This window comes from Sparus aurata, chromosome 2, assembly GCF_900880675.1.
Source record: "Sparus aurata chromosome 2, fSpaAur1.1, whole genome shotgun sequence".
NCBI classification, from domain to species: Eukaryota; Metazoa; Chordata; class Actinopteri; order Spariformes; family Sparidae; genus Sparus; species Sparus aurata.
Window position 1 is genome coordinate 5,471,089 of NC_044188.1, and position 26,582 is coordinate 5,497,670.

Below are 26,582 nucleotides of genomic sequence, written 5' to 3' on the forward strand. Positions count from 1 at the left end.
CTTCATTGCAACAGACAGTTCAAATAAAAAAAAACTACCAAACTTGATTGTCCTTCAACCATGTTTTCAGTCTATAACGTTAAGATGTTCAACAGTCCTGCAGTCTCCGACACTTCCTAGCTGCTTTAACTGAGAAGCAGTTTTGCCCAAATGTGTAGATTAAATATAACGTAACAGTCCCCCTCAGGAGGATTACTGTTTACTGTTCTAAGCTGTTTCAGAGGCTGTGCCGCTAAATTATGAATGATTTTAAATAATAAACCAACATTGGCTAAGGACAGAACTTTTTCAAATGACAGAAGATTTAACAACGATGAGAATTTGCCTTGTTATCCATGATTTTCAAGCATTGCTCACATTCTGTTTGTGTGAGAACAGGTTGTAATACGGCTTAAAAGTGTGACAATATCAGTGCATATATACACACATTTGATTATTATTCAGTTTGATGTTTTAATGTCTAGTCTCTGGGTTGTCTTTTTGATTTTCTCTGTTCTATACCTCTGCACGTTTTAGCCCATTAACCTGAACTGCACATCACAAATATCACATTACTGCAGATAAACCAAAGCATGTTTTTTAGAATGTTTTATTAAATGTTTAATTTTCTCCTCCTGGGAAGCCTTTGTTTTATGATAATAGCATCAACCTTTTTTAATGGAACATGACGCCATATTTTTTATGACTCAAAATGGAAAGAGGGGCTAAATTCTAAGTAATTCAAATAAATCTGGCCACTGAGAGCTTTGGGTATAAAGGGCATTTGAGCACATGGACAGACTCCTCGGAGTGAAACTGTTGGGCTAGAAGAGGCAAAGCTAGATGAATAACTACGGCATATTAAGGCCAAATTATCTCTTTAAACACAATACTTGGTCATATTAACATGCACACAAAAGGGCATGCTGCCTACAGCCGAGGGACCAACCACATTAGAGCAAATGAGTCTGTTTCAGTCCAACAATTTGCAGGCTCGCAGGACAAAAGGCTTCTAGAAAACAAAGCCAGACTGGAGGTCATGTGACACCCAGGCACCCAAAACGACCGCTGGGTCCAGAAGGCACCACGAGCCTTATCAAGCACCACATAAACACTTCTACCAATGCATTATGGGTACCAGCGGCAAGAAGCACCAGGGAGTTTTTCTAAATCTCTTTCTTCTTTGTAGAGGTGTTCATGTTTAGATGTGCTCTCCACTGAAAGATGCAACATTCTGCAAGCTGGAATGTCTAAAGGGAATTTTTAAGAAGGATACAAAAATTCAAATTAAGTACATTCAAAGAATTATTTATTTTTTAAAATGCGAGCGTGGAGTTGGAGTCCTGTGTGTGTTTGCCAATATCCATAACCTATGAGACATCACATCTCACTTGATGAGTCAGCAGCGCTCATCCATGTTTTTGACAAAATGTTCTGATCATCTTCACGGAGACACGATTATTAAAGATCACATTTTAATATCCACAACTGCTACATCGGCACTGTGGGGCACAGGAAACATTCTTTAACATTCTTGTTTAATAAATGTTCATGGCTAAAAATATTTTGCTGGTCATGAAGTGTTTAACATGCAGGTCTGACTTCGTCCAGCTCGGCTCCGGGGGGCTCGCTGCAGGCTGCACACTCTCTGGCAACCAAACTCTATTCTGACCAGCCACAACTGGGTACAGCGGATTAAACTGTTTAAATGGAGCAATTAGAAGACAATTGCTAAGAATGTATTCTCTTTTGTTTGATTCATTAGCAAGCTAACAGAAAGAGAAAGAAGCTGTTGGACGTATCTTGTTTGTATAGCAGTTAAAGGGATATTCCGGTGTAAGTTTAATCCATGGTCTGACACACCGTGAAACTGTGTTAGACTCCCTCTCGAGAGATCAAGTTAGCAGACCGCTAGCTAACGTAGTTTTAGCATCCTCGGAAACGACCGCACGACAACAATACATTGCGGTAAATGGGTCCAAATATAAAACAGACAAATATGGCAACTATATCAAATGTTTGATGCCTCGAAATGCGTGCTGGGACCCTGTTTCTAATGTTGCTGAAGTTTGGTGCTGTTCCGAGCATTATTTGTGGCTTTTTGATGGCGGTTTTATATTTGGACCCATTTACTGCAGTGTGTTGTTGTCGTGCGGTCGTTTCTGAGGTTGATAAAACTACGTTAGCTAGCAGTCTGCAAACTTTATCTCTTGAGAGGGAGTCTAACACAGTGTCACGGTGTCTTAAACCATGGATTAAATTTACACCGGAATATCCCTTTAATGTGGCTAGATGCTAATGCTAACTGGTTCATCCTTTAGGATTTTAAGTAACACCGTAGTTTCTGATAAGTTAATTCCACATTTTATTATAACGTGATGTAGAAAGTTTTAAAAAAAGACACAATAGGGCAGACGGACTAATATACTAACGAGCTGTTGCCAACAGTGGAGCATTAAGCAGCCAAAGATCATCCAAAGATCCAGATATTGTTCTCAGCAGCTGGTGGAGACCAAAACAAAGCTAAAAGGAGAGTGAATAGGCGACATTCATTCATCAGGTGGACACAAGAATGTCTCTGCTCTGTGTCTGGTTGTGTTTCAGCCAACCGTTTGCTTACTCGTTAGCCGTAGCGACCTCATAAGGTGATACGTTGATGTTTTGTTTTCATGATCCTTCTGCCGCCCCCAAGTGCCCGAAAAAGAGAAATCAATGAATGCAGACTTGAAGAAAATTAGACGATAGCGACGATAGAATACAACCAACTCTGACATGGGTAGTTTGTGAAGTTTAATGTTAAACTGCATGACTTGTTTTTTTTTCTTTTTTACCACACACATTAGTAATATTTACATCAAACATAACTTCAAATTAAAAAAAAAAAAAGAACAGATTAAGTTGTTTCACATCATGTCATGATTCCAGCCTGGGCAACAAAAGAAGAGCTCATGACCCTAATAATGACTCAGGGATTATCCTTCCACAAATGTACAATAACCTTCAAAAGAAATGTGCTTTAGGTCTATATATATGTATATATATATTTAAAAAAATAAAAACTAAATGTTACAGTCTTACAAAACACAAAACAACAAGGTCCGAGGGTGAAAAACAGAACATGGCAATCATCTTCAGGACATTCGAAATAATTAAATGTGACTGAAAACATGAGGATTTGACGGTAAAATGAAAACATGTAAATGCCACTTTAAGCACTTTGCTTCAAGTCATCGCACTTACACATCATAATAATAATAATATAATTAATAATAATAATAATAATAGTAATAATAATAATAATAATAATAGTGATAATAAAGGAAAGGAAGGATCTCATGTATAATAAATGTGTCACAAAAAGACAAAGTAGTGTTTCAGTGTTTTTTCGCACAGCAGGTACAGCAATATCAAACTCCTTCAGCGGCGCGAGGCCACGGCTTAAACTAAATGCTAGCACACATATCGAGCCATTGCAAGACAACAAGGTGAGCACAGGAGAAAGTCTCACAAGTTTTACTCTATCCCATTAACCACCATTAAGAGTAACACTAAATTACCTTCAACACCTCAAGGATTTATTTATTTTTTTTCACATTGAGCACAAACACGAGTATTTTCTTCTTTTCTCTATTATTGTTTTTTTTTTTTTTTTCCGAACATACACCTGACATGGCAAAAAATGTGAACTTTCAGTTTATGCAAAATGTTTCCGTGTCTACAGGGCTTGTGTGTAGGAGGCAGTATCCTGTAATTGGCTCGTCAAGCACATTAGCTTATGTATGGTTCTGAAATGAACAGTCACAGTGGAAAATGGACTCAGAAAATAAGTGGCGTGCTATCGTATATAACTAAGCAATCTCTACAAAAATACAGTAGCAAGCTATTCTCTTCAGTGTTTCTTACCGTTTCGAAACTCTTTAGGCTATATTAGTACAAATCATAGTCAAAAAAATATTTAAATATGTTAAACGTGTGGGCTGTCCTCGAAAAAGTCTTTCCGGTGGGGAATGAGAAACTTAACTCAAACAACTTAACAACTTTTTTTTTTGTTTTTTTCCCAGGACAACCCAGCTATGTGATTGTCTTCACCTATTGCACCTGCAAAAAGAAACGACTCCTGTCGGTTGATAACTCTGCACAAACATAAAGGACCCTCGATGCAGTGAGCCTTAAACCAACCTCCACGAGGAACTCAAGTTTTCACACACAGATATGGAAAATACAGCACACGGCAAGAGATAAATGTAAACTGGGAACGTTTCGCACATTGCCAATGTCAACTCTGTTTATTTCCCATCAGACAGATTCAATGTAAACGCTGGCATTAACGAAAAATGAAAAGAAAACGGAAGGAAAGTGAATGAAACTATATGTCTTTGGCAACTATATAATAATAATAATAATAATATGATAATAATAATACATGGAGGAATAGAAGAAAGTAGATACTGTCGGATCAAGCCCTTTGTTTTCTTTTCGTAGCTAATCAGGATAACACTCGCTTTATCTAATAGTCCAAAATATCGAGTCAACCTCCAGAACAGCGAAGCTATTAGGGAGAGTAATGAAGGATTCAGTTGAGAGACTGCCAATTCACATCTTTACACAACACTCGGTCATTAACTGTCATTAAAGGGGTAGTCCATGTCATTATAGATTGATAATTAGCTTTACAAATCTAATGGCATTAATTGTTTGTTTTTTTTTGTTTAGTTTTTTTCATTTTTTGTTTTCACCAGAACACACTCGATCACACATAAAGTTTAGTATACGACTTTCAAAGAAGCAAGCATATGACTGACAGACGAAAAAAAACAAAACAAGAAAACAAACGAAAAAGAAGCACGTCGCTATAAAAGGTCACTACCACTGTGGGAAATGTAAAAAAAAAAAAAGAATTAAAAATACAAGAAGAGAAAAATAACATCTTGAGTGATACAGTTCTGTACACAACGGTTGGCAATAAAATAAAAATAAAAATAAATCAACATATTCAAAGGTGAGGAGGCGATCAAAAAACTGACAGGATGCGTGGGCGTGTGAGGGGTGAAGGGTACGAGTGGTGGAGGAGGGGAGTCGGTGTCGGCTACGCTAACATCACAAGGTGAGCTGGGTCCTACAGACAGCCTCAGTGTGGAGCAAGCAGTGCACAATACACAGGGGACTCACATTTTCATCACGTCGGATGAAAACGCGTTTTAAGCCGGTAAAATAAACAGAAGCGAGGTGGGGATGGATGCACATCCGTTCAGCAGAGTTTTCCATGAAGCTTTTTTTCTTTTCTTTTTTTTTTTTGTGGCACTATCATGTTGCCTCTTGCAGAGCGAGAAGTTATGTGGCATGTCACACGGATTGCTCCTTGGGGAACTTGAACGGCGCCTGAGGGCCCGGGGCGGGGAAGCTCGTGTTGGAGTACATGGGCTCAGTGGGTGGGTGCTGCTGGTACGGGTGCTGAGGCAAGAACGTGACGGGAGGGTAGGCTGGGGCGGGCTGAGACTCGGGGAAGTGTTCCATGTTGCAGACGCGCTGGTAGCTCATATACTCAGCTGGGTTCAACAGCTCTTCTGGACGCCTCCCAGAGTCCTGCGAAAAGGGGGGGAGACACAAGAAGAAGACAGAGGATAATACTGCAGGGTCACACGGCTTCCTTTATCTGAGGAAGGCTGGCTGAACCTGAAACGAAGTGTCATCACATCAGCACATTCAGTGGTTATCTGACAATATCACAGTCATATCAGCAGTATTTCTATCAGCCCAGTCGCCAGGATGCATGTTGGTGATGTTTGTATGTGTCATAACCTACGTACCGTATTGGCACCGCTACCAAACGTGTCAATTCATGTTCACATTACATGTTTTTGACCTGACTTTCATATCTTGAGGTGGTGGAGGTACACGAGGGAACACTGGCAGTCTGACACTGTGTTTCCTTCTTTCAAAGTGTTAAACCAGTGGATACTTTTAAGCAGACCTGGACAAATTTCCAGCTGTGGTTTTCATTTCCAAAACAACCCCAAACCCGATATTTTCCTATCCCTAACAAAGTGGTTATTGTCCCTTAACTTAACCAGAGCATAAGCACAAGTTTTGTCAGAAGGTGAAACTGAAAATTGAACCTTCGGCATATCCTTGGTTTTCAGAAACACACATTGCCAACACTTTCACTGGCGATTGAGTTGATTTTTCCACTTATTAGTTACATACAAACTCAGATTTAAACACATATTTAATACATATTCATGCACATCTTCCTCCACGCTGAACAACCATGATGCCAACAGGGTCAGTTTAATTCATATCTATTCATGTTTTTTTTTATTAGTTATTCAAATAATATAGTTTGGTCTGTTCTTGTAATATCCTCAGAATAAAGTCAGTTTATTATAAATGTGGGATGCAGCCTGTATATATAACATTTCTTTTACGTTTTCTTTTATGTTTACAGTAAAGCAGAATTCATTACAGCACCAGCTGCGGTGTTAAATATGCAATAAGTGTCTCTAACTCTTTACACCGAGGGCTCCATTTCCATGAATCAGAAAGGTGCAGATACAGATGGTGGTGTAACTGCCAGATGGAGTTTTTTCGGTAACGATGCTACGTAGTTGTGAGAGGGGTCGGACACAGATACAGAAAATAGTGGATATTTCAGCCCCCAAATAAAAAAAAAAAACATATTTTCCTCTTACCTGTAGTGCTTTTTATCCAATCTGGATTGTTTTGGTGTGAGCTGGTGAGGTTTGGAGATGTCGGGCTTCTCTTGAATATAATGGAACTGATGTCAAAGCGGCCCAAAAAAAGACATTTAAAAAAATGTTCAACAGTGATTTGTCTTTCCAAAAATCCTGCCCCAGCTACCGCAGTTAAGTTTGATGTAGGAAGTATTTTCTTTTAACCGAGCTGCACCCTCCAACAACACAACTTTGCAGAATGAAGCATGTACTCATTTACAAGAGGCTCGCTGACTAAGCTAGCTACCATCGCAGCACAGTCGAGGAGGACTAAATGCTTACATCCCACGCTCTCGTCCACGAGTAGACGCACGCCTCCTTCTGCACAGTTACACGGTTGGTGGGTGAAGCTGGTAGACAGAAAAACAGCTCCTACATCAAACTGATCCAAACAAAATCTGAGGATTATCTTGAGGAACTGGTTAGTGATTTCTGGAAAGAGACACTGTTGTTGTTTAAGTGTATTTCTTAGCACTTTGAGCTGCACAAGCTGAGTGCCTTCTTGTTTCATTATATACAAGAGAAAGCAAAAATCCATTCGGCTGATATTTTCAAAACCCACAAAGAAACACTAAAAGCTCTAGTAGGTAAGAGGGGAAATGTGTTATTTTAATTTTAGGGTGAACTGTCCCTTTAAATAATCGCCAGGTTTGCTACAGCCCATGATGCTAACTGTCAAAATAATATCTAATATCCCAGATAATATCTAAAGTGGCACTCCAGCGATTAAGCATTCACTTCGCTGTAGCTGGAGCGCTCGCATGAAAAACAACTGACAGAAACAAAATTGATCCATTCAGCTCGTCCACGGTAATAATCCTTGTTTCTGGAAACCACAAGATCCAAAATTGACTTTGAAAAGTTGTTTTAAAGTGTTTAAAGTCTTCACTGTGAGCTCATCGTGGGGTGCAAAGGCTCACCTGCGTATCGAGGGTGTTAATATGACAATCAGAAACACTGATTACACCGGACAAGCTGTATGGAGCTATTCTTTTGGTTTTCCCCATCTACTTCAGATGTTTAGGAGAACGCTGCAGCGCCGTTTTGTCGTGAAGCTCCAGAAACGTCGTGCCGACAATGAAAGTCATCATTTTCTTAAAGTAAAGCCTCCCTCTAATTTTCATATTTACTCCTTCTCCAGACATAATAGTGAGAAGCTTCTCCGCAGCAGACTCTGTAAAATGGTCTTGTTTTCTTTCCTGCCACCATCAATTTGAATCAGAGCAACTGCCGCCGTTAGTCTGCCCATGTTTGTGTTACATCATGTCGTCTGAAGCGTCCATTGTCTGACTGTTTATCTATTGGAATACAAAACGCTGCTCTTCTAGTGCTACTAGAAACTCGCTTTGAATGGCTTTAAGGATCTTTTAATGGCGCTGTGTTCACTGTGTCCTGCGGGTGTCGCCCATTGTGCTGTGTAAACTTGTGAGTATCGTCACACAGCTGTAACTCGGAGTTCTGAGTTAGAGTCAATAAGCATGTAGCAAAGTGCGCACGCTTATTTATTTTCCATCATCCGCTGCTGGTAGTGTAAGTTTTTAATCGAGGCACCGGGACCGGGCGAGGAATGCAAAATGGTGCTGTGCTCTGTTGAGTGCACATGCTCAAACACCTGCATACTGTAGATTTAATCCACCGGACGCAGAAGAAATCGCACCTCCCACTCGTGGGTGACACGTTGTTGTTAGATCTGGCTTGATGATGCCTCTTCTTAACTGACAGTCGAGCATTTAGCGAATTAACACAATGCACCGGCATCGTTTCTGTGTGAGAGAAGAGTCGAGATCCAAACACCACATCTGTATTCTGCCATTGAATTTGTATCGACAGACTGCTCCCTGCTCATTCCAACAGAAGAGATGTGATTCAATTATGCGAGGGAGAAACTAAATTACTATTGTGGCAGTGTAAGGTCACCGATCCTGATCTGCACAAAACGTAACCACACAGCCTTCAGCCCTAAACTGTTTCATATGTCAGATTCTGGCCTTTTCAAAACATTACAGTCAGTGGGTGACACACGAGGACCGCTCCGAACGAGTGGTTTAACATTTCTTTGAATGTGTCTGACATTACGGTTCGGGGTTAAGGACAAGGATTATGAGTGAAACATGATCATGAATGACAGTAATGATGATTAAGACATGCAAAAACAACAAAAACGATGAGAGTGAAAATGGAACTTACGAATATTCGTCAAGCATCTCTACATCTACGACAACGATGATCCCAACTCTGAAAATGTTTTGGTGGGGCAACAAAACCACAAACAAAAAACTTGAATCTGCCTACAAGTTGTTCAACCAAAGATGAAAATGTGAACGTTTACATCACACGATAAAGCTGTTGGAGCACAGATACGTATTCAAAGGGTGAAACATCGGGAACAACATAAGGAATTTTTTGATAAGCAGGCCGTGAACAGACTAACTTATGGAGACGGTGGAAAAGCCGAACATTTTGTTGTATGTGAATGAATGAATGAATTGCCCTTGAGAGCATTAACGCGGTCCAGTTTCTTTAATCTACATACAAATGACATGACTTTGGATGCTGAACGTACATTCTGCATGCAGGTGACACGCGAGTGCTTCCCATCAAACCCATAAAAATATCACAATTGACGTAGAATAAAGAGTGAAGGAGTCCAGGTAGAGGTTGGTTTTGATGGATGGGCAAAAAAAAGAGTTAATGTTGATTTGTTTAAACATACGTCTATAAGTTAAAGGCAAAATATGTCATTTCTGCCGCTTATGGTCTCAAAATAAAACTAAAACGTTTGTGGAGTGTTGTGTGGGAAGGGGCGAGCTTTGGAGGAGAGTCTGGTGCCGCAGAGCCAGACCGTCTGGAGGAATAAACACCCGCAGTCGCATCGGATTCTGCTCTGATCCAGAGCTACCGAGTGCTGTGAACAAGGTAATGTTTGGGGGTTATTCAGTTTGACAGGTTAAATGTACCATTACCTTGAGTAAATTTGTGAATTTCTCTGAGTTTCGTATTTTAATGCATAATTTGTTGCCATACAGACAAAGTCACCTGGCTAATGAACCACTATCCACAGAAGTTATTGGGAAGGATTTTTTGGTATCAACCGCAGGCAAATTGAACTTTGGCCTACTGCTTACAATTTCAGAGAAGAGTAACGTTGTGTGATTTGTAAACACATTGATGGGACTGGATTGATTAACAACATGCACTCTGAGCATCAAAGAAGAGAGGCTCTGATTCAGAAGGACACTGTGAGGGATGAACGGTAAGATAAGCACGGTGAAGACAAAAGCGTGAGAGGTGATCTTGTGTGAAGGTGAATTTGGTGTTTTCACTGCAGAAGACATGCAAGTAAACCTCTCCTGACACACATGCTGGAAGCACAGACAGAAGCGTCTGAAAATCTTATTTGCTTCAGGTCAGCATCAAGGCCCGCTCAAGAAAAACGTTCTACTCTTTCAGGTTATTCATTTCTTTTCTTTCTGAGGAGTCTTTGGTGATTTCAGGCCAAATTAAAACCAACAGTCTGAGCAGCAGTTCTTCCAACTTATAAGTTTGTCTGAAGACATTTTGGATTCAGACCTGAAACTTCAGCAAACTGATGCTGATGAAAGTCTGATTTCACTTTGATGAAATGTCCAGTCAGCCCCATCTGTAAGAAATATGCCAGCTACAGCTGCTAGTGACCTTTAACAGATCAAAACTAGTTATTTAAAGCAATAGTTTGACATTTTGGAGAATGTGCTTATTTTTTAGACGAGAATGTAAGAAGCTGGTGCTAGCAGACGATTAGCTTAGCTTAGCTTAGCTTAGCTCAAGGACTTGAAACAGAGGGAAACAGCTAGCCGGGCTCTTCCAACAGTAAGCTAAACAAATCTGCCTATTAAGACCTCCCATTCTCACTATTAACACCTTTGCCCACCAACAAGATGGAGGCCAGATTGATGACAGTAGTACCAAGGTGATTTTCTTGCCGGGTTTGGCTACCGACAACCCAACGCTGGGTTTGCAGATTCGACAGCTAACAGAGTTAACTGGCAAACGCAGCTATATTTAGCAGCAATTAGCAGTAACTTTAGCCTAAAGCTAACTCTCCATAAAGTATGTTCCACTTTCAACCAAAGCAATGGATGAAGTTATATATGGATGTATATATATTTACACATCCATGGCAGATTTTGTTATTTTTTAGACAGAGCAAGCTAACTGTTTGCCTTGTTTCCAGCTGTATTCTCAGCTAAGCTAACTGGCTGCTGCTACCTGTATACATAGCCCCATTTATTGGCCAGATAAGAACAGCTCCTTTTTAAAAAAGTGCATGTACACTGAGGTAAAACAGGGCTTTTACGTCTTGATACAGATGTACTGTATAGCAGACAGACATATCAAACAAAATGACATCCTACAGAAAGTGTGTTTTGTGATGTCTTCACAACATGATGATTAATTTATTAGGTACAAAATTGGATGTTAGTGCCTTATTTATTATTGACTAAGTGTGGGTACCTGTTATACACTGCATGTGTCAGACTTGTGTGGGTGTAATGGAAGGTGCTTTCTATTAGAGGGGCAGGAAGTGGATTATGTCAAACACATGTCCAGGGGGCATTACAGTGCCTGATGTGAGAGCAGCAATAAACTAAAAACTCCAATAAGAGCCCGCTGTCAGATTAAAAACTATTTCTGCGCCGTGTCCTTGTTTATTTTCAGGGCATCAAAGTTGGACCTTTTCACCATCAGGCTTTAAAGTTCTCCCACCATGTACTTGGCCTTATAAATTACCGTCTGTAATATCAAAAAGTTAGAAAAGTTCAGCCTCTTATTTGCATGTTTTGGCTTCTCACACAAAAGGAATTTTAAAACGTGTTTTTCACTCCTGAATTTCATTAAAATCTGATGCCCTCATGCGCTTGTGTTCCGTTTGGCAACTGCTGGAGCTTGACCTCTAACTTTTTGTTAATCAATACATTTTTTATGACTGTGGTGTATTTCACCGCGGGCTGAGTCTTCAGCTCGAGTCAAGCTGAATGCGTCTGACTCTGTTTCTAAGCATTTCCAGAGTTTCGACATCAAACTCTGGGCGGCAGGCCAAGGATTTTGATGATTAAGGATAACAGCCTATCTGAAGACATATACCTACTTTTAAAGGGAGATTTAATACATAGAAGGGCACTAACAGAAAGAGATGAGACTGTTTTTACTTTAAGAATTACAATAGCACTTGGCACACGGTTTATGTAAAATTATACACATCTTATCAACCTAAATCTCTCATCAATGGATGGAGATTGTTTGAAAACAAAACTCCTAGACGAACAAATTACCGAGCTGCCTTTTCTTAATCTCACCAGTCTCGTCAGCAACGGTTGAAGAAATACTCGGATAGAATTTGCTGGTCACGTAGAAACACGCCGTTAAAAATAAAAGTCCTGCATTCAAACTCTTCTAACTACCTATGGGGAGACCCTGAAGGCAAAACACAGAAAACATGAGGCTGTTTTCTAAAAATACCTTTTTCTTTTCTTATACTCTAGTTTTCAGATCTTCAGGCGGTCTCTGCTTCAGCTGCGTCATCTCAGTCGAGTTCGTCACTTTTGCCTGTTTTGCAGTGAATTAAATTGACCTCGCACAGCACCAGGTTGGGTTTTTAAAATAACAGCGGACTGAAGTCACGGCTCTTCCGGTTTGCCCCCATTTGACAATATTTCAGAAAATCTTTGTGTGGTAGTGAAACAAGAGGGACAAGTACTTTTTTTTTTATCCTGTTTGAACTGTGAATGAACCACACACACTCTGTTTGTCAGTGTAAAAGATTAAATAAAGTCTCAGCTCGTCATAAAACCAATATAATATAAACTTGAGGAAATATGTATGTTGTTATAAAGACCACACAGCCAACGCGTTAGTGACGCCGTCTCGTTAAACGCCCACAGAGACCTGTAACTTAAACGCTGTAGAGCTGCTCCTGTATATTAGCAGCTCTCCTTTCACATAACTGCAGGTGTCAATATGACCAGATTTATTGAGATTTCCATCTGTTTTAGTACCTCTACCTCTCGTTCTTCACCATCTTGGTGTTTGTGACATGTGTCGAGCGAGACGATGAGTTCAGGGAGCTGTTTTACACAAAACCAGATGGCTTTTTATTTAATTTACGACAAACTGCGCCTTTTCTTGAGCATATCATAAATATCATATGTGTAATTCTTGGCACAACTCGATCCAAAAAGGTACTTGTCTTACTCCATCACTGCCAGACAAAGTCTATCTGAAAAAGGTCCCACGGTGTCCACCTGGAGGGCGTGACTTTTGCCCTCTGTTGAATAAATGAACACTGATCTGATAAGGCCATGCTGGTCTTCTTTTATATCTACTGTTCTGTGGTATCTGATCATCACTATTGTTGCACCTTTTCGGCGTTTTAGCTTGATGAACATCCTGACTTCTCAGCACGCCATTCTTAGGAAGCTGTTCGTACTTTCTTTCTGTGAGTGCTGCATGGATCACTAATGATCCAGTGCCTCTTAAATGATGTGTGATACTTGTCTCAACATTTAGCTGAACAGCGAACGGGAACTCGCCGGCGCTGTTGGTTTGATTTATTCTCATGATGCTCACTGACAGCTTCAGTAGAAGCAACATCCACCAAATGAAATCACCTGTCAGAAGATCTGTCAAATGGGAGGGAAAAAAAATGAATTTTTAAAGCCTTCATTTGGTTATAATAAGATCCTATTTTCATCCTGTAATAATCTGAATTGATTTCCATTCATTTCCACTGGGAAGCAAAGCATAATGTTATGCAAATGAATGGATATCACAGCCTGCCTGCTTTTGTCACTCTTCCTCTCACTTTCACGTCTCTGTCTGCTCGAAAACAACAAAAAAGTCCCGAAAACAATGAAAGATGACATCATCTCGCGTTCACTCCAAATAAACAACAACTGTTACAGGAAATGAACAAGGTGACTTTGACACCATTTGACTACCTGATGTCTGTCCTCAGTCGCCGTGTTTGTTCTGCCAAACAACAGTCAGCAAACATTACCAATCAAACACGAGAACCAAACGAGACCACGACAGCTTCGAGATTGGTCTACGAAAGATTTGGCGATTATTCATGCAGCACATTCAATGGAAGGCTACAGGTGCTCCGCTCTATATACTTGTGGCTTTTCTGCTGTTTTTCTGAGTTTTAAATGCCGAGGTGTTAAAACTGTGAAGATTCATGCCTATATGTGTGTGTACGCGCAAAGACAGAAATATGCATTCTTAACAGATTTATCAAGATGCGCGAACGCCTGATTCTGTTTTATAAATGTAACTGTGGAAACTGGCACATGTACAGTAGGTGAGCTTCACAATTATCCATTAATGAATGTAGAGATGCTCTTTAACGCCGTGTGCTGACTGCTCCGCCGCTCATTATGCGAAGAAAAAGTACACCTGCGAGGTTCTCCATCAGCATCAGAACAGCTGTCATTATGCATAACTGTTAGCACGGCTGCAGCTATTTCTGGTCCCTGAACATGTACCTGTGAACCGTCAACGCGGTGTTATCTCGGAGGCTGCTTAAACGGGGTATCAAGATGCATCCTGAGTGATCCAATCGCACGTGGACAGCTCTAAGTACAGGTGTGAACGCCCCCTGGACGCATTGACGACAGGTTTTAGATCCAGTCACTCAGACCGCTGTTCAGCGGCGGTCTCGGGCCGCAGGTGACCACATTCTGTAAGCACTGTGTGCGCACACGGCATGATGGATTACACGCTGTCTGATCTCCATGTGGTTCACTGTAATGGGAATAACATGATTTGGCTCTCTTAACCTGCCCAGCAACAGATGTTTGTGAACATGCTGTCTGTTTCAACTGGATCGAGGAGAAACAAGTTTGTGTTAGCGGCTTTTTTAAAAGCACTGTCTCAAATGATTTCTACATCAACACTAAATTTACGAAAAAGGACCTTTTTATACATTAACATGCCATTTTTTTTTTTACAAATACAGTAAATGGCAACCGAATTGGGCAACTTTTTTGTTGCCCGTGGAGAAAGGCCCCGGACTCCCTTAAAAAAAAAAAAAAAGACTCAATTTTGTAAGTTGTTGAGTTCGGAGGAACTTCGTCAACTTTGGCAAACTCTATTATAGACTATTTGGGCCTTCTTGTTAATTGGGTAAATGTTTTATATGAAAATGTAATTTCCATTTGTCCCAGTAAAGAGCATGCCTCCTTAAGAAGCAGGCGGATTAGAGCTGTCCACCTGTGATCAGATGAGACATCAGAAGGATGATCGATGATTCATCTAGAGCTCGTACTGATACCGACCTCACAAAGTGCTGGCTCCAATGTCAATAAATGGAGCGATCAAAGTCATCTATTAGCTATTAATGACTTCTATTGTCTTCTTGGGGAGTAAACACACGCTGCTGTACAGTCCTTTGAGTCTTCTTCTATCCTCTACGCACCTCCGCTACACGTACACACCATTATGCATCTGCCCAGCTGTCAGCTAAGGCCAAAGATCAGCAACCTTTCACTTCCTGTCAGGTCACATTTCCTCTGTCCCGCTGAAATAAAAGCTTTGGGATTTCTTTTCTAACGTTGAATGTAAAGCAAAAGAGGGCAAAATGAAATGCTCTCAAATGCATAAATTTAAAACTGAGGGGTTAATCTAAATGAAATCTGGCTCACCTTGAAGTCATTTTTCAGCACCCGTATGTTGGATAGATAGCATAACCTTGAGTAAGTGTAGCCCAAATAAGGTTTTCTCATATCTGATAATGTAATAACTCTGTCAAAGCAAATGGATGCCAGGAAAATACAATCAGGCTGTGATTAAAAGCCGGCTGATTTATTTCACTGATTACTTGTAAGTCGCTGACTAAAGGTGAACTTAAAAGCCTTTATATTCTTCTCAAACAATAAAAGGAGGATTTTGTCACCCTGGATATGAACTTGTAGTTCAGTCTTTGGCTCGGCAAACAAAGATTTTATTGAACGGCGTAACCTCCTGACTGGAGCCCGTCAGGATGAGGCTTAATGTCGTATTACAAACAGGGAATGTCAACAGGCAATTCCCCGGAGGACTTTCATGTTGAAACACTTCTGCTGCTGCTACAATATCCCATCAATTACACAGCTGCCGAGTGAACACCCTGTAAAGCTGACATAAGAATCAAATTGATATTCATTAATTTGTCTGCTCTGTCTCTGAACAGTGTAATCTGATGGTTGAACATGTTCGGAGATCACGTATTAGATTTCAGACAGTCTTTGTGCACCGTGTCGGGTAAAAAAAATTATTTTAGTGTACAGGGCTTGAAGAAAATGTTTAATGTCGATTTACATATCCTCCATTCCACATCAGTTAAACAGCCTCATTTATTTCACCACCCTTTGCAATACCAAAAAAAGTGTTTGATGTTCTTAGAAAAAGGTTTAAAAACTACCAATAAAACTAGATAATATGTTCTTCTAATTCAATTTTACCTGTTTTAATGATGTCTTTTAAAACATCACCATTTCGAAATGAGGCTCTTCTTCTCCACTCCACTAAAGTTAATGTTCACTTTTACCCTTACTCCATGAAAAATTAAGATAGTGTAATGAAGGTTTTTTTAAGACCCAAGTCCAGAATAAATTACGTGCTCCTATGGATATTTTTGGAAGACTTTGAAGCTTCCTCCCTCATGGAGCTGCCAAAGATTTAATACCAGAGATAAGTCATGGGGACGGTCCGTGTGCACAAGGCTCTGTATTAAAACTATATTACTGCATGCAAGAATATTAAAATCTGATCATTGTCTTCAGCCTAAAGCATCGGCAGAAACACATTTCTTCTCCTCGTTGCGGTGCCGCACCGTGTTTCTGGTCAGCTGGTGAAACACTCTGCGTTCAAAGTGACAAGATTAATGTTGATTAAAATCAGGACAGTGCGACTATCGACACTTTAGAGCACTTGTGAGGCTAGATCTACAGTTTGGATAATAAAAGTTTGTGCAAAGATTTGCTGCAGTACGCTGACATGATATATTCAGTGCACCCACACTGCTCGTCTGCTAACAAACCTTTGCCAATAAAGCCGCTGTACGATCTGATTCTGATGTAGTTTTTCATAAACCAGGCCCCCAATCTAACATTCCCCTGTAGGCTCTGACTTAAATTGTTTATTGTCGTCACTCCCCGACCTCTGCTGTGCTGTGCCTGGTGGAGCAACCCTGGCTGCTAGAAATTCCTAGTAACGCACCCCTAATTTAAGAAATGTCTTTTTTTTTCGTATTGATATTAACGAGGATAAGTTGACAATCGACATATTCGTTTTTAAGTTACTGAAATTTCATTTGTTTTTCCTGCGTGTAAATGTTGGCAGTCTACATTTCTGCAAAGTACCGATATGTTGCAACTTTACGTTTATTTAGTTTAGTAATTTAATGATTCATGATGTGAGAAGGCCGCGCTTTTGCTCTGGTTAGGTTTGTTCACTTGGTGAGAGTCGGGACAACATCATATTTTTTTAATTATATACCTACTTTGTCACTAGTTTTTGTCTTCACAAACACAGCTGTAAATTGCCGCGAGGTCTCCTTAAAAATATCCAGCGGTGTGACGCTCCCTAGTTAAATCACCACGGTCCCGCTGCAAAAATACACATCGGTTTTGCACTGAGGCCTTCAAATGCCGACGCAGTGCTGAACTGCAGTCACTGGCATGGCGGGTTTCTCACATGTAACTTCCCCACTGCTCCCTTCCGAAAGTCATGCGCATGTAATGTGAACTTGACACGACACGTTCTGCAGAAATGTCAGTATGGAACATACTCCAGCCCACGACATGTGCAAGTGTGAACTGGAGATCCTGCTGTCATCTTGGCGGCCGGGCTGTGAAGTGTCACCTTGACTTGAATATGAGACTCAACATGTCTTCTTCAGTAACATTTAACCAGAATGACAGCCTTTCCCTCACTCTACACAATGTGTATTTTGTTTTCTTAGAGTGCAAATCCCAGTCTATGGCATCAGAGTCCCGAATTTGCTTTGGCGTGTAGAATCACAGAGTTTTCTGGAGTTGATGTGTGTGTTTGCATCACGTCTTGTGATTTCTGGCTTCTCAGCTGGTCTGAATTCAGACAGTCTCTCCTGATGCCATCTGCTGCTGCCGGTGACGGAATACTTATGTTTTCTAATGTGGCTTTAAATTCTCACTGCCTGGCGCTTTTACACCTGCGAATATCCTCGGCAGTGGAACCATAATGCGCTCCCCAGATGTTCTGTCCATCTTCTGTCCATCCGTTAAAAAGCTGCTCATTCGATGGTGTATCACACTCTCAGATTAAAAAAAAAACACAAACACCTCATTCAGCTCCCAGATTTCATGTTTTAAGGCTTCATGTGCGGTAATGTTTTTTTTTACATCTACGTTTACTTCCTCGGGATGAAAATGTCTCTAAATGAGAAGAGATTGCCGCTACAGTATTTCAATAACGCACACTTTGCAGTGCACCTCGGCTTGTCGCAACAATTGCCTGAAGAAAGCCTCCTGAATTGCCTGCAGAATTACACGCCTTTGGAATTGTCATAGAAACCAGTCTCGCTATTCCAGCAACATGGCGATTTGTGACCCCTTATACGGCACTTTACCGTATGTGTATAATGACTATAAGTGTTCCGGAGGACCGTATTTGTGTGTGATGGAAAGATTTCTCCCGGCTCTCTCCTGCAGGGTTCAGATGAGACATCAGAGCGGCATCTTGGAGATGAGAGCTTGTTTTGCCCTGCTACCAATCAGGGTTGTCAAGAGCGGCACAGTCACTCGAGAAACACATTTTGTTTACGACTGTTCAGAAGGAAAAAAAATATTTCCCAGAAGCTGTCTCCAATATTTTACATTTTCATTGTTGTTAAGAATCTGCTTAAATTAGAGGGACAGTTCACACCAAAATAATAAATATCTAAATTTTTCCTCTTACCTGTAGAGCTACTTATGCAACTGGGTTGCTTTTGTGTGAGTTGGAGGTTTGAGATGTCGCTCTTCTCTCAGACATAATGGAACCAGATAGCTTGCAGTGCTAAAAGCACCCCAAAAAATATTTGAAAAAACTCAACAGCAATGTCTCATATTCCTGATAACTCATGATAATCCACAGACCTTGTTGTGAGCAGTTTCATGCAGAAAATACTTTTCTTTAACCCAGCCTCCAACCTTTAACTGCAGTGAGCTATTTCACACGGATGAAGCTGACTAAGCTAACCAAGCTAGCTAACATTACAGCTCAACTGTGGTTGAACGATCGCGGATGTATACCACGACCTGGATACAGTGTTGGATGCTGCTCAGTGGCACTTGAAGCCAAAAAATCTCAACTCCCAGGGTATGAAAACACCCAGATCTCCTGTGTTGTGCCCACGGAGCATCCGATTTAGCGCCCGGCTAACTCGAATAGAGATAAAATGATGAATGAATGAATTATGCTGAAAAGAGTCATTTCTCTGGGTTGTGAAGCTCAGTAATAATCTATCCACCATTGCACAGCTGCTTCACAATGTAAGCTTATGGGGAAAAAAAAGTCTTATTGGCTTCAAAGCCTTGCATTCTTCTTAAGGGCTTGTGGAGAACGCCGTTAATGTAAGCATCCTGACCTGTCGTGAGCACCAGCCTCTTTTCGTTTCTATGGTTTCTGTGCATCCTTCCTTTCTCCGTTCTTGTGCCTGAAATCCAGAAATCACTGACTGCTGCAATGCACAAGTAAAGGTGGAGTCGTGTCTCTACATTGATAGGTTGTCTTACTGTTTCATATGATCAAATGGGCGATCAAACTTTGTGACATGCACTGTTTGCGTCACCACATCCGTTGATGACATTTTACCTCGCTATTATTTATGTCGCACACTGTTATGCTCATCGGACAGAGATCATAAAACACAACGGTCGGCTGTAACAAAAGCGCGGACAGATGATGCCACTGTGCAGCACGTCGTATTTTACTGACGTTGCTTTAAAAAAAAAAAACACGGCTCGGAAGCGCAGATGTCTCAGTTTGTTAAATGCCAGTTGCCTCGACTCGGCTCTCCACACGTCTCATCCCTCCCTCTTCCTCTCGCACCTCATGTGGGAAGATGAGACAACTCGCCTGGACTCTTGTTTACTTTGCTTCCCCTTTTATTTTGTGACTCCACGCATTCCAGATTGTAGTGACTTCCTGCCGCGGCTCAGAAATTCATCAGGTGTTTTCGATTATCCAGCCGGTCCTTTTAGTACGTATACTCCTAGTTGTTCACTACCTCTTTGCCAGATTGTGTTCATTCACATGGCAGACTTTTTTTTTTGCATCCCGCCTTTGCCTGCCAATCATCTGCCTCGTCTGCACCGCTGACAGACACTCCTGTCTGAACTTCGAGCTACCAAGTTAACTTTGGCTGTGCAGTCGTGGATGCGGTCAGCGATTCTTGCGCTCGAGTCCATTTTTGAGTCCTGGCCATCACTGTTGAATCTGGCCACGATGGCCTAAGACGCCAGGAGATGAGGTGATGAAAAGAAAAACGAGGATGTACAAACTGAGAAAATAAGAAGAAGGGCACGTTGTAATTCAGCATGAAGAAAATAGTTCCTACATGACACTGCTCACAATGAGGTCTGTGGAATATCTTGAGTAACCGATGATGATTTCTGGGATGAGACGATGCTGCTGTAGTTTTTCCAAGTGCATTTTTTGGGGAAGGCAGACGTCTCAAAACTCTGGAACTTGCACCAAAACCTTCTAGATGGCTAAACAGCACGACAGGAAAGAGGAGATGTAGATATTTTTGTTTTTAGGGTGACGTGTCTCCTTTGAACACACGAAAGAAGTTACCTTTCCCACCTATAAAGGCAACTGCGTGGAGAGCGATTCGACAGTCCTCTTGAGATGTTCATGCAAAAGTAGTCATGCAGCTAAATCTAGCATTTAGAAAGTGTTACATGTTTACAGACTCTATCTCTACAGTTCTGTCTACGATCGGGATTCATGCACACAAAGGCTGAGAGACGAGAAGAGGATGGTAGTGTTACACAGTAGAACCTTTCCTCGGTGTTTTTCCTCGCCAGTGAGTCATATTTTACATGACATTTTCAGAAAAATAATGGAGCACTTACACGGCTGATCTTATGATCGCTCGCAAGAATTGCAGGCTTGATTTAGGTTTCATTGTGTCTCTGTTGCGCCAAAGAGCTGCGCATCTCTCGTGACGAGTGCTATGGAAATAACAGCCTGAAAATATTCTCAGCCTCGATCCAACTTTCTGCAGGAGCAGCGAGGGCGAAATCAAAAAGACGGCCGAGACTTGAAGAGGAAGGTAGACAAGGGAACCATGTGGAGCATAATAAAAGGGAGGTCTGTGCATGTGAAGAGGGGGGTGAACGGGGGAAAAGGAGTGCATCAGTCTGTGTACCTTGAGGCCAAAGTCTGAGGGGAAAGGCCTATAATGGCATGCGCTAGTGTGAGCTAGGCTGGATGGTTGCATACTCGACAAGATCCCCAGGGCCAGTGAGAGCAGAGCTTCGTGGGCTGGGAGAGGAGGCCAAAGCTGCAGTATCCAGCTCCGCATACTGGACATCACAGTCCTTGTGGCCAGAGTTCTGGAGACAAGAGAGGCGAAAGGTGTGTGAGGAGTGAGGCAGCCAAAAATATGAGAGAGAAAGAGAGAGAGTGACAGACTGGCTGAGAGAGAGAGGGAGAGAGAGAGAGGCAGATGAAACGGATGAGAAAGTAAATACTGATTGACGATGTGATGGTCATGGGGGATGTTTTGAGTCGGTGAGCGGCGGTGTCAGAGAGGACGGCAAAGGAAAATGTGAAAGCATGGCACATGTAAATAAGATGTCAGATTACGCCTGAACGTGACAAAGATGGAGACGTGGCTCAGAAAATAACAGTCAGACAGAAAATAATACAAGACCGTAAATAAAAGGTTAGAGATGAGGAAGGACTTCAGACTTTGTTTACATGCACATAATGACATTTTTTCTTTTTTCTATTATTGTGATTCACATAATAGAAGGTGTTTACATGTGAGTCCACTCAGTTGATTTCATGTTTGGGTTTCTTGATGCGTTTCTCAGAAACGACGTCCCGCTCGGAGTCGACGGGCATGAAAAAGTGGGTTTAAACAGAAACAGTCGCTGTAACCAAACAAACCAAACACACAGCGGGCAGTGTTGCAACTATTATGCTTGGATTACAGTGAACGCACGTCCACACAATCTTTTCAGAAGAACTAAAGCTACGACAGCAGTCATCTATGTGTCCCGATCGCTGTACCGCAGTTACTGTGCAGCACATGGACGTGTTTAGACGACCGGTAAACACGTCGGTGGAGATGCTGAGCGGCTGGAATATCAGCGTGCATGTAAACACAGACAGAGACCTCCATTTAACCAGCATCTGACCACAGTGCACGAACGCAAGTCCGATGATTGACTGACTGATGAGCAACTGGCCGAGTGGATGATTGAGTAAAATGACCTTAATGGGATAATCAATAAATGACAATGACCTCTTTCAGCGCTGTTGATCAAATTCAAAAATACTTCTCAGATTGTTTTAGAAAGCAGACTCAAAGGCACCGGGTCAATAATTATCTGAAAAATGCAGCCCAGTCACTGAGAACGAAATGTTGGCATTGTATGGTCCAATCCCAGTTCACCTCTTGTCCCCTCCCACTTAGCTGTACCACACTGGTCTCCAGTTGACGTCCAAGGCAGGGTGTCCTGATTCTTGTTGGGATGGAGGGTGAAGTCTAGGGTTGGATGAGGTACTCTTCAAACTGAGGGTTATGAAAAGTCTCTGTAATTTCAATATATAATGGTTCTTTTCTCTGTAACAAGCATAAAAAGATTGCTACTGGTCCTCTGATGATAAGTCAACGTTCTGTGCAAAACGGTGTCGCATTTTGATGTATTTCAATGCTGAATTTTCCGTCTTCTGTGGCACTTGATGCCCGAAGTTTAATTAAAGTCCAGCAGCACAGTCGCTGAGCACAGGCTGCTAATGCTAATGCCTCGAAAGCTGCGGAACTCTACTGCACTCGGTAATCGACTCGTCAGGGCTTCCCCACAACGAGCACGCTGCTGCAGGAGAGTGGTGAGTTGTGTGAAATCTGTTGGAGGCATAGACTGCAGTGTATTGTTATCGTGCAGTCCTTTTCCGAGATTGCCAAAACTACATAAGCTAGCGGTCGGAAAACTTGATCTCTCGGGGGGGGGGGGGTCTCACTTGGTGTCACAGTGTGTTAGACCATGGATTAAACTTACACTGGAATATCTCTTTAACACCAAGATTGCCAAGGTAATCAAGAGAAATCAACATGGCTGAAGACAGCGTGGAAATGTCTGGTGGCGTCATCGTTGACCGATGATGTCATACGAGGGCCTTGAAGGGTCCTCCCATTAAACTACCACCACTTGTAAGTCTGTTCTGATGGACAAGGGGGCTCTTGATTGTGCCTTCATTTCTGCAAACCATTGATGTGTTAAATTTGCATGTTCTAATGTATCATATCAACATTTCTCCAGCAGACAATAAATCCGGGGTATTATTTTGCGACTGCCAGGTGCGTTAGTATCGGCAAAAAATATTTTCATGCTCCCTAAGAGAGGGTTTTTTTTGTACCCACACCATAAATTGAAAATAAATGTAAAGGCTCAAAGTATCTGTGGTTTGCAGAAATGTGCAGTGCCAACATTTATTCTGGAGACTGGGACTGTGGAAACTATACAATGTAATGTATGACCGTAAAGCCTGAAAGGGGATAAAAGACAAAACAGACAACAAGACAACAGGACAAACACACAAGGTTTTGATTTCATTGGCCCCTTTTCTCCTTAAAGGTGAGGATGATTACCTTTTCAGCAACAGTTAGTTCTGTGTTTACCCCTTTTAGAAAGTAACCAAAGACGGATGAGTGAGAATCGGACTGTGTCGACGTTTGAATCACCGACAAACCACAATTGCAGGTGAACGATGACAGAAATCCAAAGATAATGGACAGATATCCCATTTTGCTTCGTTCTGAGGTGTTAAAAAAAGCTCCACTATGTACTTTGCTGCAGCTGCGGGGTCACTTTTTATTCCGTCCTGCATGAAGAAATTCAGAGACTGGATCAAATGGTAATGTTTCTGCTCTTAGTCTGTCTGCTTTGCTCCTGGTAATGGAAATTGAGTAAAATAGGGGGAGTTATGACAAAGTAGAAGCGAAGCAGAGATGTCAGCTACTCTGCGTCTCCATAAAACGGCATCTCCGGATGGACGGCGGAGGGGATGTGAGGGAGGAAAATGCAATGGAATGATACCTGTTGTCCCCCCCATTGCATCGGTGTACCTTAGTTCCACCTGAGGAAAGGATTACACAGAAATGATTGAATCTTTCACAGAATCTCCACATCAATAATCTAAATCCACTGCGCAGTCTCCTCCGACGTCACCACATTTCCCCGGCACTCACGCCCTCACGCACTCGCTGGGATATTTAAATATCTGGAATATTTGTCATGACCGGAGTGCAATCAGGGGGAAAATTACAGCCACGTCGCATTCAAAATTGGCAGATAGTGTTTTGCCCCGAGAGAATCATCATTAGTAACACTCGACGCTCGGCAGTCAATGCATGTCTCTCACAAATAGTGTTTTGAAAACCTCGCTGATACCCTATTCATCTTAAGAGCAGCCCCCTAAACTTCAATTTAAGAGGAATGTTACCCGAGATAAGAAGTAAATCGGAGGGAAATCTGCCCTCTGTGCGCCGGGATTATCAGACTCAAACATCCGCTTCCTCTGAGCCCAGAATTGAAGATGATAGTTTAATATCCTTGAATGACTGCACAAGAAATCAAAAAAATCAAAATCAATTCATCGGGGGAGGGAACACTGATAGTAATTGAGTTATCCCCGCGAGTTTGGTGGGAAAATAAGAGTTATTTAAAAAAAATAAAAACACACACACAAAAAAAAAAAAAAAACACATCAAAAGCAAAGCAGCAATTTGAAGAAGATGAAAACATTAAGCATGAAGTAAATCGGGGAGCGGCAGTGAAGCACAACAGTGACGCAGCGGAGATTCTCCAAGTTCAGCCACGGCCGTGTGCGTCAACTTCATATAACAGAAAATGCACTTTTACCGAACGCAGCAGACAGTCACGGACGTGAAGCCGGGGTGAGTTCTTCAACAGACAAGCAGAGAAAGAAAACACACTGTACACTGAAACAAAAGCAGTTTAATTCCTGAGTGGACAGGCTGACGTGTAAGCTAACGTGTTGAGGACGTGAAAATAAGTTTGATAACCGTAAAGGACAAGCTGCTGATATTCTATATTTCTCTCATTGTCAGCAGTCAAAAGGCCCAAAACCAGCAGCGTGCCTTCATCAAGCCCATCGTTCCGACTAAAGATCTTTGAAAACTGGAGACAGATATGTGGTTTTATTTTTTAGCTGTTAATGATACTCCAAAAAGGAGGAAATGTGCAATTGTCGGGGACTACTTTCATCAGCGGATGCACACGCACTCAGTGCTGCGGTGGGCAAAGTGAGGACGGCGTATGCAGAACTGCCTCAGTGACTCCTCCTAATGAAGGAGCAGCTCACCCAGAGCACCGCCGTGTCTCGCTGATGTGTTTTTAATAGTTTTTGGACAAGAGTGGAAGCTCTGTGACGCAGAGGAATAATGAAATAAACTTGAAAGGGCACTCGGATCAGCGCCTGGTGCGTCTGGCTGAAGCACGGGGAGGTGAAACAAGGCAACAGATGGTGAAAGTACTGATTGCACTGACACCATTACTGCCACATGCTAGCAACAGAGACGCGCACGGTGATTGTTTTCATTTGCAGATCCATGAAAAGTTTCGAAAGAAGTGATTTTGTATATTATATGTTCGAGATGTTGTCTGGTTGTTGCGATGTCATTTTGGTGCCACGCTGATGTTCATATTTTCGATATATGTATCATTAACAGCAAGCTCCATCCACACGCGGCTCACCTGCTGGTTTGAAAATCAGATCAGGGATGGAAAAACTAAAAACACAAGGTGTGTTTCTGAGCGACATCATAGATAAACTGCCGAGGAAGGACACGACAAATAGCATGTTGAGTTCAAACTACTCAATTTAAATGCTGTTATTTATTTTTCAATCTGTTCGGTTTATTTATTTTTACCACCGTTCAAAATAAAACTCGACCCCCTTTCTTCTAACAAAGAGCGGCGCGCTGAATGGCGGTGAAGATAACAAAAAGGGGATTTATTCATTTTGTACTGTGCCTAACTTTGGTGGATAGAATGGGATTAATCTGCATATTCTCTGGTTCAAGGTGAGACCGGACTTTTCTTCGGATGTCAGGTTTTTGAGCCGGTGTCTGCAGACCGACTTGTTTTTAGCCGAGCGAACTGCCGGAAATGTTTTAACACAAATCGTAAAATGTCAAATGTCAATAACAGTAAAAAACACAGCAGTAGATAAAATTGTTTTTTTTTGTTGTTTTTTTTCCAAAATAGTGCATCAGTGCGACCACAAAAAGTCCTTGAGCACGGAGTCATGGATGTGCACAGAACCCGTGGGCTGATGGATCCATTATGAAGAGGACACGGACACACAGGTGCTGGTTTTGGTCTTTTTATCCGACTGGCTAACAGAAAGAAAGATATATTTTTTTCCCGGCTTTATCCTGTAGATCTTCAGACTTGAACTCATGATTATGACTTCAGTGTGATTTATGCCGATTTGATATTGAACTGACAAATGTATCTAAACGCAATGAGAGATTTTACAGCGTGTGGAGGCACGAGGTGTGCCAGAGTTAAGATTAACGCCCACATGCCGCTGCCATCAGTCTCCTTTCACTCTCCTCTTTACACCGACAGC

At 41.7% G+C, this 26,582-nt stretch overlaps 1 protein-coding gene across 7 annotated transcripts in view; it reads right to left on the reverse strand.

Annotated features, from left to right (window-relative positions):
• Positions 1-2,754: 2,754 nt before the first annotated feature.
• The window catches only part of nectin1b (nectin cell adhesion molecule 1b), a 171,493-nt gene continuing 147,665 nt past the window's right edge, over positions 2,755-26,582 (reverse strand). For 3 of the 7 annotated variants that reach the window (XM_030439184.1, XM_030439217.1, XM_030439191.1), the window contains one exon: positions 2,755-5,562. In XM_030439184.1, the coding sequence (XP_030295044.1) occupies positions 5,323-5,562 (240 nt within the window). In that variant the 3' untranslated portion in view covers positions 2,755-5,322. Of the gene's footprint in view, positions 5,563-21,123; positions 21,311-26,582 lie in introns of all 7 variants that reach the window. The other 4 variants (XM_030439199.1, XM_030439231.1, XM_030439208.1 and 1 more) reach the window with 2 other exon arrangements.